At 45.6% G+C, this 14,511-nt stretch overlaps 1 protein-coding gene across 1 annotated transcript in view; it reads left to right on the top strand.

The window, feature by feature from the left end:
- Positions 1 to 1,475: 1,475 nt before the first annotated feature.
- Positions 1,476 to 14,511, top strand: part of LOC119973593 (histone-lysine N-methyltransferase SUV39H2-like) — a 30,376-nt gene continuing 17,340 nt past the window's right edge. The window contains exons 1-2 of the mRNA XM_038811960.1: positions 1,476 to 1,589; positions 11,506 to 11,651. Of these exons, the coding sequence (XP_038667888.1) occupies positions 1,571 to 1,589; positions 11,506 to 11,651 (165 nt within the window). The 5' untranslated portion in view covers positions 1,476 to 1,570. The remainder of the gene's footprint in view (positions 1,590 to 11,505; positions 11,652 to 14,511) is intronic.

Below are 14,511 nucleotides of genomic sequence, written 5' to 3' on the forward strand. Positions count from 1 at the left end.
AGTCAGCTCTCCCCTTCAAAGGGGAAAGCAGAATCTGGGGCTATGGTGACTTTACCATACCTATTATCTCCTGTTTTATTCTCTGTCCTACAGTACAGCTACTGTCAGGAGGCCTATAAATTACTCCCACCGGTGTCTTCTTTCCTGTGTTAATTATTATCTCCACCCATATGGATTCTACATCTTCCGATCCAAGATTATTTCTTGCCTTACTTATTCTATCTGACTAACGAAGCTACCCCACCACCCTCTCCCTGCTGCCTGTCCTTATGAAAAGTCACATACCCCTGAATACTTAGTTCCCACTTTGTCTCCTACAGTCTCCTTGTAACCATGAAATGGTCATACCCATTCGCCTCAATTTGTGTTGTTAATTCATTTATTTTGTGCTGAATGCCATGTGCATTTAAGTGAAGAGACATTAATTTGCCTTTTTATCATTCTTCCCCCCACCATCTTCCCTTGATCCTATTTGCTACGTGTTTAATGCTTGCATGCACTATCCCTCCCTGTCACACTCTGGGTAGCATTACCTGTTTCTCTCACTCTCTGGCTCTCTCCCTTTGTCTCTCTCTGTCTCAGTCTTTTTCTCTCTCTATGTCTGTCGGTTTCTTATTCTCTCTCAGTCTCTTTCCGTCTTTCTTTTTCTCATTGTCTCTCTGATTTTGTCTCTCTCTGCCTTTCAGTCTCTCTCTTTCACTGTCTCTGCCTTTCTCACTCTCTCTGTCTCTTTGCCTTTCTCAGTGTTTCTCTCTCTGCCTTTCAGTCTCTCTCTGTCTTTCACTGTCTCTGTCTCTGCCTTTCTGTTTCTGTCTCTCCTGTCTCTTTCAGTCTCTCTCTGTCTTTCACTGTCTCTTTGCCTTTCTCAGTGTTTCTGTCTCTCCTGCCTCTTTCAGTCTCTGTCTTTCACTGTCTCTGCCTTTCTCACTCTCTGTCTCTTTGCCTTTCTCAGTGTTTCTCTCTCTGCCTTTCAGTCTCTCTCTGTCTTTCACTGTCTCTGCCTTTCTGTTTCTGCCTCTCCTGCCTCTTTCAGTCTCTCTCTTTCACTGTCTCTGCCTTTCTCACTCTCTCTGTCTCTTTGCCTTTCTCAGTGTTTCTCTCTCTGCCTTTCAGTCTCTCTCTGTCTTTCACTGTCTCTGCCTTTCTGTTTCTGTCTCTCCTGCCTCTTTCAGTCTCTCTCTGTCTTTCACTGTCTCTGTCTCTGCCTTTCTCAGTGTTTCTGTCTCTCCTGCCTCTTTCAGTCTCTGTCTTTCACTGTCTCTGCTTTTCTCACTCTCTGTCTCTTTGCCTTTCTCAGTGTTTCTGTCTCTCCTGCCTCTTTCAGTCTCTGTCTTTCACTGTCTCTGCTTTTCTCACTCTCTGTCTCTTTGCCTTTCTCACTGTCTCTCTGTCTCTCTCAGTCTCTCTTTGTCTTTCAGTCTTTGCCTTTCTCACTGTCTCTCTCTCTCTCTCTCTGCCTCGCTCAGTCTCTCTGTCAAGATTTCAGAGCCTCTTTAAGAAGGGGAGGAGTTGTCGAGCGTTTTAATGCAACGTTCTTTACGCGTCACCATGTTTGAATGGAAACTGCAAGATGGCTGAACCCCGAGGCAGTGAGTATCTGCTCAGTTTTGGTGCTATTTTGGGACGAGTTGAGGGAGGGGGTTTGTGTGGTTTGCAGCGTGTGTAGCTGTAGGAAGCCCCCGCCCGGGCTCCGCGATCTCATTCACAAAAAAACTGCCTGAGCGGCAATTGATACATTCGCAGCAATGTATCAACCTGGGAGCTGGGCTGGAGGCTGGGGCTGGGGCTGGAGAGCTGGGGGTTGGGGCTAGAGCGGAGCTGGGCTGGAGCTAGAGCTGGGGGTTGGGGCTAGAGCTGGGCTGGGGGTTGGGGCTAGAGCTGGGCTGGGGGTTGGGGCTAGAGCTGGGCGGGGGGTTGGGGCTAGAGCTGGGCTGGGGGTTGGGGCTAGAGCTGGGCTGGGGGTTGGGGCTAGAGCTGGGCTGGGGGTTGGGGCTTGAGCTGGGCTGGGGGCTGAACTAGAGCTGGGCTGGGGGCTGAGCTTGGGCTGGGGGCTGAGCTAGAGCTGGGCTGGGGGCTGAGCTAGAGCTGGGCTGGGGGCTGAGCTTGGGCTGGGGGCTGAGCTAGAGCTGGGCTGGGGGCTGAGCTAGAGCTGGGCTGGGGGCTGAGCTGGGCTGGGGGCTGAACTAGAGCTGGGCTGGGGGCTGAGCTGGGGCTGGGGTAGGGCTGGGAGCTTGGGGGCTGAGCTGGGGGGCTGGGGTAGAGCTGGGAGCTGAGCTGGGGGGCTGGGAGCTTGGGGGCTGGGGGCTGAGCTGGGGCTGGGGGCTGGGCTGGGGTAGAGCTGGGAGCTGAGCTGGGCTGAGGCTGGTTCCTCTTTCAACCTGCCCTCTCCATCTGCTGCATTCCCTCCCTTTTAAAAAGTGACCAGAAATCAAGCCTTTCAGGAATTGAGACCTCTCTGCTAATCCTCCTTTCGTACAGACTTGGGTTTTGCAGGACGAGAACTAACTTTTATACTTTCGCTGCTGAGCCACTGGCAGATTCTTCCTCTGGTCGCATTGCTCCGAGTTGGGAGAGCTGCTTTGCAGAGGAAGTGCCCGTTGCAGAAGCAGCTTTGGCTCTCCGAGGCCCAGCCTCAATCGTAAATTTCTGGTGAATGTTGCCCTCTGGGGAAGGAGTGGGAGGGAGGGCCTTGTGGACAAGAATGATCATGCAAACTCGTGTACTCCAAAAGGAGAGTTTAAATTCACACTTTAATGATTCGGTTTTAATGTGGTTAGGTTTTCAGTAGGCCTCCGAAGTGTGTGTGTGTGTGTGTGCCTGCCTGTGTTTGTACCTTTCAAAGGCTATCACACACACACACACACTGCACATTTGTAATGATGAAAGGGTGCTTTACAGGAAAGTGGCTGTCAGGTCAGAGGAGATACTGGGAGGGACTTGGCCAAAGTTGTAGGTCTCAGAAAAGGAAGCAAGTGCCGAGGAGAGAATTCCAGCTGTGCCTCCAGGTGGCACATGTGGTGGAATGCTGGGGGAACTTTTATTTATTCTGTCATGGGCTGTGGGTTTTGCTGGCTGGGCTAGTGTTAATTGTCCATCCCTAATTCTCCTTGAGAAGGTGCTGGTGGTGACCACCGCCTTGAACCGCTGCAGTCCCTGAGGTGTAGGTACATCCACTGTGCTGTTAGGGAGGGGATTCCAGGATTTAACCCAGTGACAGGAATGGAACGGTGACATATTTCCAAGTCAGGGTGGTGAGTGGCTCGGAGGAGATCCTCCAGGTGGGGGTGTTCCCAGGTACCTGCTGCCCTTGTCATTCCAGAGTGCAGAGGTCATGGGTTTGGAAGGTGCTGTATAAAAAATCTTGACAGATGGGATGTGGATTTGGAGGTGCAGGATGAATGGAAACTCTAGAGTTGTGAATAGTCTGCTTCAGCCTGAGCCACTGTTTGGGGAGGGAGATTGTGTCAGTGTTCAGTTAATGGAGTTTGTGATCACGGTGGATTGAATCTCCCCAGTGGAGGAGCCTTGGAACCTGGAACTTTAGAAATGGAAAGTGATAAAACGTGAGTAAACACGTAGCTTTTCTCTGATCGAGTGAAAAGAAGAGAAAGAAATATTTTTTAAAATCTGCTGTGGTCTGTAATTTGTCAGTGGAAACACCCTTTGTGGATAAGATATTAGTTCAGGTCAATGTTAAAGATTCCATGGCATTATTTGATGAAGTGTCGGCAGTTTACTGTTGGCCAGACCATTATTTATTGTAGCGGGCTACTTGTGTATTATAGATATTTTATTTTAAGGTTTGTACAGTGGTTAGCACTGTTGTCTCACAGTACCAGGGATCCAGGTTCCCTTGGGTGACTATGGAGTTTGTACTTTCTCCCCATGTCTATGTGGGTTTCCTCCAGGTGCACCGATTTCCTCCCACAGTCCAGAAATGTGCAGATTAAGTGGATTGGCCGTGCTAAATTGCCCCCGAGTGTTCCAACGGTTAGGTGGAGTTATGGGGATGGGATGGGGTGGGGAAGTCTGTCTGGGTGGGGAAGTCTGCCTAGGTAGGGTGCGCTTTGTAGTGTCCCTGCTAGCTTGATGAGCCGACAGGCCTCCTTCTGCACAGTTCTATGATTCTGTGATCACTTTTATTGGAGAGACTTTATGCTGTTTACGTTAGTCTCTGCAAAGCTGAATGAAGGTGGGGAGTTTGAAACCATTTTGGATTATAGATCACCACCTCCTGCATCATTTCAGAGATGATTGCCCCTGACACTAATTTTAGCCGCTACAGTTCATGCTGATTCATCTCTAGATTTATGACTGCTGCTGATGACGTTTTGGGTGCCTAACTGTCATCTTCAGTAACCGTTGGAGCTTAGAACAGCGTCAGCATTTTAACAAAATATTTGCGCGAAGGGAATGAGAAGTAGCTTCTCATTTTCATTCTGTTTACAAGAGGAGAGATTGTTAACTCAGTAATGGAGGCGGCCTCCCACACAGTGAAAGGTTAACATCCCTCGTACCCCAAGAATGTGCATTTATCTAGCGCCTTTCATGTCGTAACATTTGCAGGAACATCATGAAACAAGATTTGACACTGAGCCACATAAGGAATTATGAGGTCAGATGGTCAAAAGTTGGGTCAAAGAGGCATGTTTCAGGATATAATATACAAGTAGCCAGCTACAATAAATAATGCCTAAACAACAGTAAACTGCCTATACTTCCTTTAACATTGATCTTTAATCTTTAACATTGACCTGAACTGTTAAATAGGATGGTGGTTTAATATCTTATCCAAAAAGGGTGTTTCCACTGTTAAATTACAGGGCACAGTGCAGGTTACCTTGAGCTTTCAAATAGTTTATTTTCTATTTGTTACCTCGAGCAGAGAAAAGGTTCATGTTTACTCAAGTTTGATCACTTTCCATTTTTAAAACACGTGGGGATGCACTTTGCTGAGTGCAGAGCTCTCGGAGAGTTGTGTGGCTGGGTGAGAATACAGGATGGTATTGAATGTCCATCTTCCTGTTGGAGGATCTAGGAGCCCTGGAAATCCAGCCATTGAAGCCTGATGCGAAAGGGAAAATGGTGGAAAATCTCAGCAAGTCTGGCAGCATCTGTAGGGAGAGAGAAGATCTAACGTTTCGAGTCCGATGACTGTTTGTCAAAGCTTTGACAAAGAATCATCGGACTGGAAACGTTCGCTCTTTTCTCTCCCGACAGATGCTGCCAGACTTGCTGAGATTTTCCACCATTTTCCCTTTCGTTTCAGAATTCCAGCATCTGCAGTAATTTGCTTTTCTCTTAAAGCCTGATGGCTCTACTAATTGAATATGAGATTTGTTTGAATTTTATGCACCTGGAGTTTTTGAAAGATGTGTTTTTTGTGCCATTGTCTTCTGCGTCGATTGGTGTTTGCATCAGCAACAATATGGACAAAGACGTGGGAACATGAGTTTAATGTTCTTTTGCTGCCCATCAGCATCCACCAATGGACCCTCCGGATTTAGATATTTATTTATATATTGTTAGAAATTTAAAGTGGCCAATTCTTTTTTTTCCCAATTAAGGGGCAATTTAGTGTGGCCAATCCACCTACCCTGCACCTCTTTGGGTTGTGGGGGTGAGACGCACGCAGACACAGGGAGAATATGTAAACAGTGACCCAGGGCTGGGATCAAACCCAGATCCTCGGTGCCTTTGGCAGCAGTGCTAACCACTGTGCCACCGTGCCGCCCCCCCCCCCCCCCCTCAGTTAGGTGTTTACTTTCAGTTGTTGTCTTATTGCTCCAGTTGACAGAGTGTTAGAGAGGGAGATGGAATTTTCAGTGGATTGATAGCGAAAGATTATTTTCCCTGGCTGGTGAATTGCTAACCAGGAAATTAAATTTTAGGCTTCATACTGGGAGCATGAAAAGGAAGGCTCGATGTATTTTGTCTTAAAATAGCTTTAAAATGTAGAATATATTGCCAGAACTGGTTGGAGTCTTGCAGGACATTTGGTCCATCATCCTTTCTGAAAGAACTCACAAATGAATCCCACTCCTATGGCCTTTCTCTCTCCCTGTAGATTTTTCCTTTTCAACTATATATTGAATTAACATTTAAAAGTTGCTATTGAATCTCTTACTATTTATTACCTTTACAGGCAGTGAATTCCCTATCAGCCACTGTCTGGAAACATTTCATCTTTCCCAAGTTGTTTTTGCTAATTGCATACTCTGGTTCCTGGCTGGCTTGTCAATGGAAAGGTTTTTTTCCCTGACTACAAAACTCACTCATAACTTTGAACATGTTTATGAAGATTTGCCTTAACTCTGCTCTCCGAGTTAGTGTCCCAGGCCCAACTATCGTCAGCTGCTTCATCGATGATCTGCCTTCCATCATAAGGTCAGAAGAGGAGATATTCGTCGATGATTGCCTAATATTCAGCACTATTCGTGACTCCTCTTCCGATAATGAAGCAGTTTTTTTCCAAATGCAGCAAGGCCTGGACAATATCCAGGCTTTTATTGTGCAAGTAACATTGCCTGGCACTTGTGTGGTGCGAATGTCGACAAGAGTGGATGTAACCAATGCCCTTTGACATCCCCAACTCCCCCCCCCCCCCCCCCCCCCCCCCCCAAAAGTCTGTCTCCCTCTGCAAGGCAGAAGTCAGGAGTTAATAATAATCGCTTATTGCCACAGGTATGCTTCAATGAAGTTACTGTGAAAAGCCCCTAGTCGCCATATTCCAGCGCCTGTTCGGGGAGGCCGGTACGGGAATTGAACCCGCGCTGCTGGCATTGTTCTGCATTATAAGCCAGCTGTTTAGCCCACTGTGCTAATACACTCTACTTTCCTGGATGAGTGCAGCTCCAACAACACTCAAGAAGCTCAACACCATTCAGGAAAAACCAGCCCACTTGATTGGCACCTCATTGACAAACAGTCACTCCCTCCGCCACCGACGCACAGTGGCAGCCGTGGGTACCATTTACACGATGTACTGCAGTAACTCACCAAGGCTCCTTGGGTAGCACCTTCCAAACCCAAGATGACTGACATTGGGAAGGGCAAGGACAGCAGATACCTGGGAACCCCACCACCTGGAGGTTCCCCTTCAAGTTACTTACCTCCCTGACTTGGAAATATATCTCTGTTCCTTCACTATCGCTGGGTCAACGCCCCTCCCTAACAGCACTGTGTACCTACACCTTCAGGACTGCAGCAGTTCAAGAAGGCAGCTCACCACCACCTTCTCCAGGGCAATTAGGGTTGGGCAATAAATGCTGGCCTAACCCTAATGTGGGCGTCCTACATCCTATAAATTAAAAAGAGAGAACAATCACAGTTTCTCCATGTAGCTGATAGTCCTCGCCCTGGAAACCATTCTAGTTGACCTCTCCTGTACCCTTTCTAAAGGATGTAACTGAATCGTTCCTGATATTTTTAAGACATGATTTTTTAAAAGATGATTGTACGGATGTAATGGCAAATACTGTGCAGGCAGCTTTGACTGGATGGTTTCCTTCTACGCTAAATTTATTCTGGCTGTCATTGCCTGCTCCTCTGCACCCAAACGCGGTCCCAGCAATTTGCTGAGAATACCCAAGACTCTAGAAGCATTGATTATCTTTTTCAATATGTACATGGCTTCAGTCATTTAAAATTTTTTTTAGTGTATCCAATTTTCTTTTTTTCCAAAGGGAAAATTTAGCGTGGCCAATCCACCTACCCTGCACATCTTGCTTTGGGAAAATGCTGGAAAATCTCAGCAGGTCTGGCAGCATCTGTGGGGAGAGAAAAGAGCTAACGTTTCGAGTCCGATGACTCTTTGACAAAGCCTTTGACAAAGAGTCATCCAGACTCGAAACATTAGCTTCGTTCTCTCCACATGTCCAGCATTTACTGTTTTCATTTCAGATTCCAGCATCCGCAGTAATTTCCATTTATCTTGGAAGCTAAAACCTGTTTGGTTACGTAATGAATGCACCTCCCTTAATCATCAAGTGCTGAGGTGGGACCTTCAACACTGATCGTAGAATCAGTTCAGTAAAGGTTTCACTTTTATTATTTAATGTACACTGTTCTCTCCAGCACACTCCTAAGAAGTGCCCTCCATGAGTTCTGGGTAATACAATATGAAATGTGTATCTGATTGTTGTATATTTGATCTAGATACTTTTAAAACAAAAGTGAAATTAGGACTTAAAATGCTTGAATTGAGTGTGGCCTTGCTACCTGTTTGAATTACAAGATGCTCCTGTTGCAGTCTAACCTGGTACTGACAACAGCAGGAACGGGTGGAATTCTCCCAACCTACCCATGGCTGATTTGCTGGTGGACGGCCACAGAGGATCTGGCGAGAGGCAAAACGTCAGACACCCACCAACATAAAATTCCTTTGCAGTTCCCCCAATGGCGGGGTCACTATTCCTACTGGCAGTTGGCGCAAATGGCATCTGCATTCATTTCCATGCCATGAATGCCAATTTAGGGTGGCATAGTGTTTAGCACTGCTGCATCAAAGCGCCAGGGACCCGGGTTCAATTCCGGCCTCGGGTGACGGTCTGTGCGGAGTCTGCACGTTCTCCCCATGTCTGCGTGGGTTTCCTCCGGGTGCTCTGGAATCCTCCCACAGTCCAAAGATGTGCAGGTTACATGGATTGGCCATGATAAATTGCCCCTTAGTGTCCAGGTAGGTTATGGTGATAGGGCAGAGTAGACATGATGGATATTCCGATGGGTCGGTGCAGACACGATGGGCTGAAAGGCCTGCTTCTGCACTGTAGGGATTCTATTCTATGATTGAAACAGCTGCCCACTGGCATGCCTCAGGCGTACCAATCTTACGTCCCACCAGCGGGTAATTACATCGGTCTCCAACCTGATTGATAGAGAGTGGCCTGCAAAGGCCACACGGTTTGCCAGACACTTCTGAGTGAGCAGAACAAGTTTGTGGCTGGGTGCTTCATTGCTCCTGATGTGTCGTTCACCATTCTGTCAGCACCAAATTGGTCTCAAAGTGGGAGAATTCTACCCAATAATAATATTTATTGTCACAAGTAGGCTTACATTAACACCGCAATGAAGTTACTGTGAAAATCCCCTAGTCGCCACATTCCGGCACCTGTTCGGGTACACAGAGGGAGAATTCAGAATGTCCAATTCACCTAACAGCACGTCTTTCAGGATTTGTGGGAGGAAACCGGAGCACCCGGAGGAAACCCACACAGACAAATGTATTTTGTGCAGGTTGACTGAAGAGAGGTGAATGCTGCCTCAAGTAAATGTGAAACAGAAAATTACAAGTATCTTTTTTTAAAATGAAATATTCTGAGAATATTATACCCCTTTGCTGTTAATCTTTGACCTACTTAAATCAAAGATTGAATGATGTCCTGATGACTGTATACTGCTGTGATACATTTTGAAATTTGGGTTTAGTAGTTGTATTGTTCATGCTGTTGCTACACTGTGGCACAACTTGAATTTGCACCGACAACTCTTTCCAGCGAGTTACTGTATGTAGCAGCCTGCTTGATTGGTATCCCATCCACCACTTAAATGTTCGCTCCCTCCATCACTGAAGTGTGGCAGACGTGTGTACCATCTACAAGATGCACTGCAGCAACCCATCAAGTCTCCTTAGGCAGCACCTTCCAAACCCACGGCCACTACCACCACCTGGAGCTTCCCCTCCAAATCACCCACCGCCCTGACTTGGAAATGTAGCGGCCGTTCCTTCACTGTCGCTGGAACTCCCTCCCTAACAGCGCTGTGGGTGTACCTACACCACATGGACTTCAGTTCAAGGTGGTGCTCACCACCTTCCCAAGTGCAATTAGGGGTGGGCAGCAAATGCCGGTCTTGTCAGTAATACTCCTCACATTAAAGAATATGCTTTTCTTTGGAGGGGGAGCATCAAAAGTGAGGATAACATTGTCCTGTTTTCATTTTATTTTACTGGCTGTAAGACTAGAAAAATGGTACAAATGAATTGCCAAGGGAAACAAAACTTGTTTCTTTACTTGTGTGTTCTCCCATTACTGTGCCATTATCTACATGCTGACCAGCTGCAACATGTCCTGAAAATGAAGGTTCATGTTCCACAGATCCATTCAGCTCAATGTATTTGCCACCTCTGTCGCCACCTCTCTCGTCACCTCCACTGCCTCCTATTCTGTTGACCGCTCTAATTGCCTCCCCTGGAGCCTTGCCATCAATTCTATCCAAAACTGTCCGTGGACTATCCTGTATTCCCTTTAGCTTTGTGCTTGCACTCCTGAGCTGTTGCCTTTTACACCCACCCCCCCCTCCCCCGAAACACTTTGTCAAAATTGCAATCATGGCCTTGCTTATTCATATCCAGCCTAAATTTTGTCCCCCCCACTCTGATTTCTTGCTAAATCACGTTGACGCAGTAAGTGCCACCTTGGACTATTGGATCTGGAATTCTCCCCCCCCCCCCCCCCCCCCCCCCCCCGCCCCTCCCCCCCAACTTCCTTTATGACCTTCCTTAAATTTACCTCTTCAAACAGGTTCTTTGTTACCCTTCCTGAAACCTCCTTTGTGCTTCTGTGAAACTCCTTGGGGTGGGGTGGGGTGCGCACACGTCCACATTAGCGCTCCTGTAAAAATGAAAGCTGTCACATGATCTAACCATAAAGTTGATTTGAAATTCAAAACTATTTAAAAAGCTGGTTACCACAATGACTCTCCTTCCTTTTCCCTGCTGCAATCCCCAGAAAGTGCAAGATGAAACACGTGCCTGAAATAATCTGCAATCTACTGCGCAATTTTTAGAAGTTTTGAACCATGCTTTCACCATCTTGCACTGTCTGAGAGGGTGGCGGCCACACAAATGCTCGTCTGTTACAACTACCAGGAGTGTTGTGGTTGAAATTTGCATCTTAAATACCATGCTGGATTTTAAAGATAAAGAGTGTATTTGATCAGCTAGCAAATTTCAACATGTGTTCTGTATTAGCGCTGCATTTGGTAGGGGGGGAGGGAAGATAATACAGAGCCTTTTATCAAGGCCCTTGCAGAACCTGTGGTTTTTAAGTGTAAAAGCTAGTTCAACAGTCGAGGTAACAGCATGAGCAATTGAATAAGCAACTCTGCTTCCTGAAGGCTGTAATGAGTTTATAGAATTCTTCGATGTACTGGAGCAGAATCTTTGGTGCTTCAGCAGGAATAAGTAAATTCAAAAGCCAGTAAAACAACGCCAATGCATGGAATCAGTTATCCTGAAAAGGCACCAGTGACACAGTCAGAGATTTGTTTTCCAAGCGGGATTAGATTGTATCTCCAGGAAGAATTTTGAACAGCATGCAGAGAATGTACCTGCTCTCACGTGTTGGCCATCATTCTAGGGTGTGGATTATAGCTGTACTTGATTTCTTTTCTTTTACAAGTAATTACATCATTTCCAGATCTTCAATTTCTGTAACTCTTCCTCTGGCCACCCCGCTCTCACTCACCCACCCAACGTAACGTCCCGTCCTCTTTGTGTTGTATCAGGATGGTGTGTGCCGTGTTTAGCATCGCTCGAAATTCTCCAGGAACTGTGTCGGGAAGAAAAACTTACCTGTTCTGTGCTTGGAATTGACAAAAGAAATCTGCAAGAATATGAAGTGGAGTACCTCTGTGGGTACAAGAAAGAAAAGGTACGCACAATCATTTCTCTAAAATGACAGGTTCTGTTCTGTCACTCAATTCGTTTATCCGGGACTTGTTCCAGCTGAAGCTAACGTTTGGAATTTTGGACTTTGTCACCTGGTGTAACTCACTTGAAAAATGTCTTAAACACCGTTGTCATGGGATAACGTGAACTGAAGTTTAAGCCTCATATTTTTAATTTACAGTGACTGATGAAGAGCAACCAGTTGCTTCTGCGTCTGAGAAAATAGTAAACTGGATTATCCTTTTAGAATTTTAATTTTTTTCTGCCTTTCCAGTATATTTAATTTTAGAAATATAAAAATTCACTCCTCATTAGTTGTGGGTTAATTTTCAAAAATGTGACCAAATGTTTTCTGACTTGTTGAAATATTCATGCCACTAAATGTTTCAACATCTTGTTTGCTTGCACACCCTTAGTTTATCTGCTTCCTGCCATAACCCCCCAGCTTTGATTTTCCTCTCTGTTGACTCTTTGAAAGGCCTATCCGGTTATTCCCGTTCTCCTCCTTTATCCCCGTAGTCCTGCAAAATTGTTCCCCTTTTCAAGTGTTTATCCAATTGTTACCATTGAATCAGCTTCCACCGTCCTTTCAGACAGCATGTTCGAGATCGCCACAACTTGGCTGCATTTCAGAAAGAAAATCATCCCATCTCCGATACTTTGTCAATTATCTTTGTGTCCACTGGTTACTGACCCTTCTGCTAATAGAAACTCTCTCGTCAAAACCTTGCATGATTTTAACCTTCTCTACTCTTAATGAGAATGACCTGACCTCTTTGAGTGTCTGCACATATCTGAATTCTCTCATCCTTGGTACTTTCGAATGCCTCTTTAAAAATCCAAATCTACTCCATCCACAGTCCCGTTTTGTACTCCCCACTGGTTAACTCCCCAACAACATAACAGATTTGTCAAAAATTGTTTCCCCCTTTCCCTCTCTCAAAGCCACGTTGACTCTGCTTAATCATATTATAATTTTCCAAGTTATATCGATTCCAAGATTTTTCCTAATGATTGATCCAATGCCAAGCTAACTGGCCCTGTTTGCTGTTTTCTCTTTTATTTTTCCTGTTCCCATCTCCTAGTGGCGCATGAGGCAGATGATGAGCATTCTTCCAGTCTGTTTCTGTAGCTACTTTTCCTGGAACTGGCCTGTTGCTAGAGACTACTTGTAGCTCGCTGGGCCTCACTTGACATCAACTATGGCTGACCGGGAGACACTCTTATCGCCTGCCATAGGTGCTTTGGAAAGCTTTACAAGTTGATATTCAACCTGCTTGACCGCGTTATAACCACCCCCTCCGTCACCATCTAATCCTGGAGTGGTGCGTACAAACTCTTCACCCATTCCCAAAATAGTGATGTAATATTCTACCTTCCAATCCACTGAAATGGCTGTGGAATCTATGGAAATGTGGTGAATTGCAGCCGCCACCTTTGTAGGCACCTCTCGGCGTCGGAATGTTGCGACTAGGGGCTTTTCACAGTAACTTCATTGCAGTGTTAATGTAAGCTTACTTGTGACAATAAAGATTATTATTTTAGAACTCTAGAATATAGCCATTAGGAGATTTGTCAGCTTCTAATCCCTTGAGTTTCTCCAATACTTTGCAATAATGACTTGAAGTTCCTCTATCTCATTAGACCCTTGGTTTTCCACTATTTCTGATAGTTTTGTTGTGTCTTCTGCTGTGAAATTCCTTCCTCCGCAGCTGGGATTTTTCAGTGCCGCTCAGAGTGAAGGGAGTTTTGGCTGGAAAGCCAAATTTTCCGTTCTCGTTCGCAAAAGGTCCCGCTACGGATGACACTGGCGAATCCCGCCCTAAGAAACATTCAGACTAATATTTTGTACTTATTCTGCATTGTAGTTTCTCCCACCTGCACAAGCCTCTGAGGGACCATTTTTTGTTTTCCTCTCTCTCTCTTTCTTTGTATAAACTTGTGAAACGTCTTATCTGGTTTTATATTCCTGGCTAGTTTACTCTCTTTGTATTTTCACCCACTGTATAATTCTTTTGTCATCCTTTATGGTACCAAAAACTCCCTCGGTTCACGGGCTTCCTGCAATTGGTAATATGATAAGCCTCCTTATCCTCTATATTTGGTTGAATAAACTTGGTTTGTTCTCACTGAAATGAAGGAGGTTGAGGGGCGACCTGATAGAGGTCTACAGAATTATGAGAGGCATAGACAGAGTGGATAGTCAGAGACTTTTTCCCAGGGTAGAGGGGTTAATTACTAGGGGCATAGATTTAAGGTGCGAGGGGCAATGTTTAGAGGAGATGTACGAGGCAAGTTTTTTACACAGAGGTTAGTGGGTGCCTGGAACTCGCTGTCGGAGGAGGTGGTGGAAGCAGGGATGATAGTGACATTTAAGGGGCATCTTGACAAATACATGAATAGGATGGGAATAGAGGGATACGGACTTCGGAAGTGTAGAAGATTTTAGTTTAGACGGGCAGCATGGTCGGCGCAGGCTTGGAGGGCCGAAGGGCCTGTTCCTGTGCTCTACTTTTCTTTGTTCTTTGTTCTTTAGATTTAGATACATCATTATTCCTCCAGAGTTTTTATTTTTTGGTAGAATGTGTATCCGTTGAGAATTATGAAACATATCTTTAAGTGTTTGCCATTGCTTATCTACTGTAAACCCTTTGTGAACTAATTTCCAAATCTGCTTTACCAATTCGCCCCTCGTAGAAATGTTAATTGGCTTTAAAGCTTAAGATCGTATGTGTCATTCGATACATATTATGATCACTCTTTCTCATTGCACACAACAAAATCTGAAATAGCCACTTCCCTGATCACTTGTTCTGGGAGACTGTCTTGAATAAGTTGTTGAA

The sequence above is a fragment of the Scyliorhinus canicula genome, chromosome 11 (assembly GCF_902713615.1).
Source record: "Scyliorhinus canicula chromosome 11, sScyCan1.1, whole genome shotgun sequence".
In the NCBI taxonomy this organism is placed as follows: Eukaryota; Metazoa; Chordata; class Chondrichthyes; order Carcharhiniformes; family Scyliorhinidae; genus Scyliorhinus; species Scyliorhinus canicula.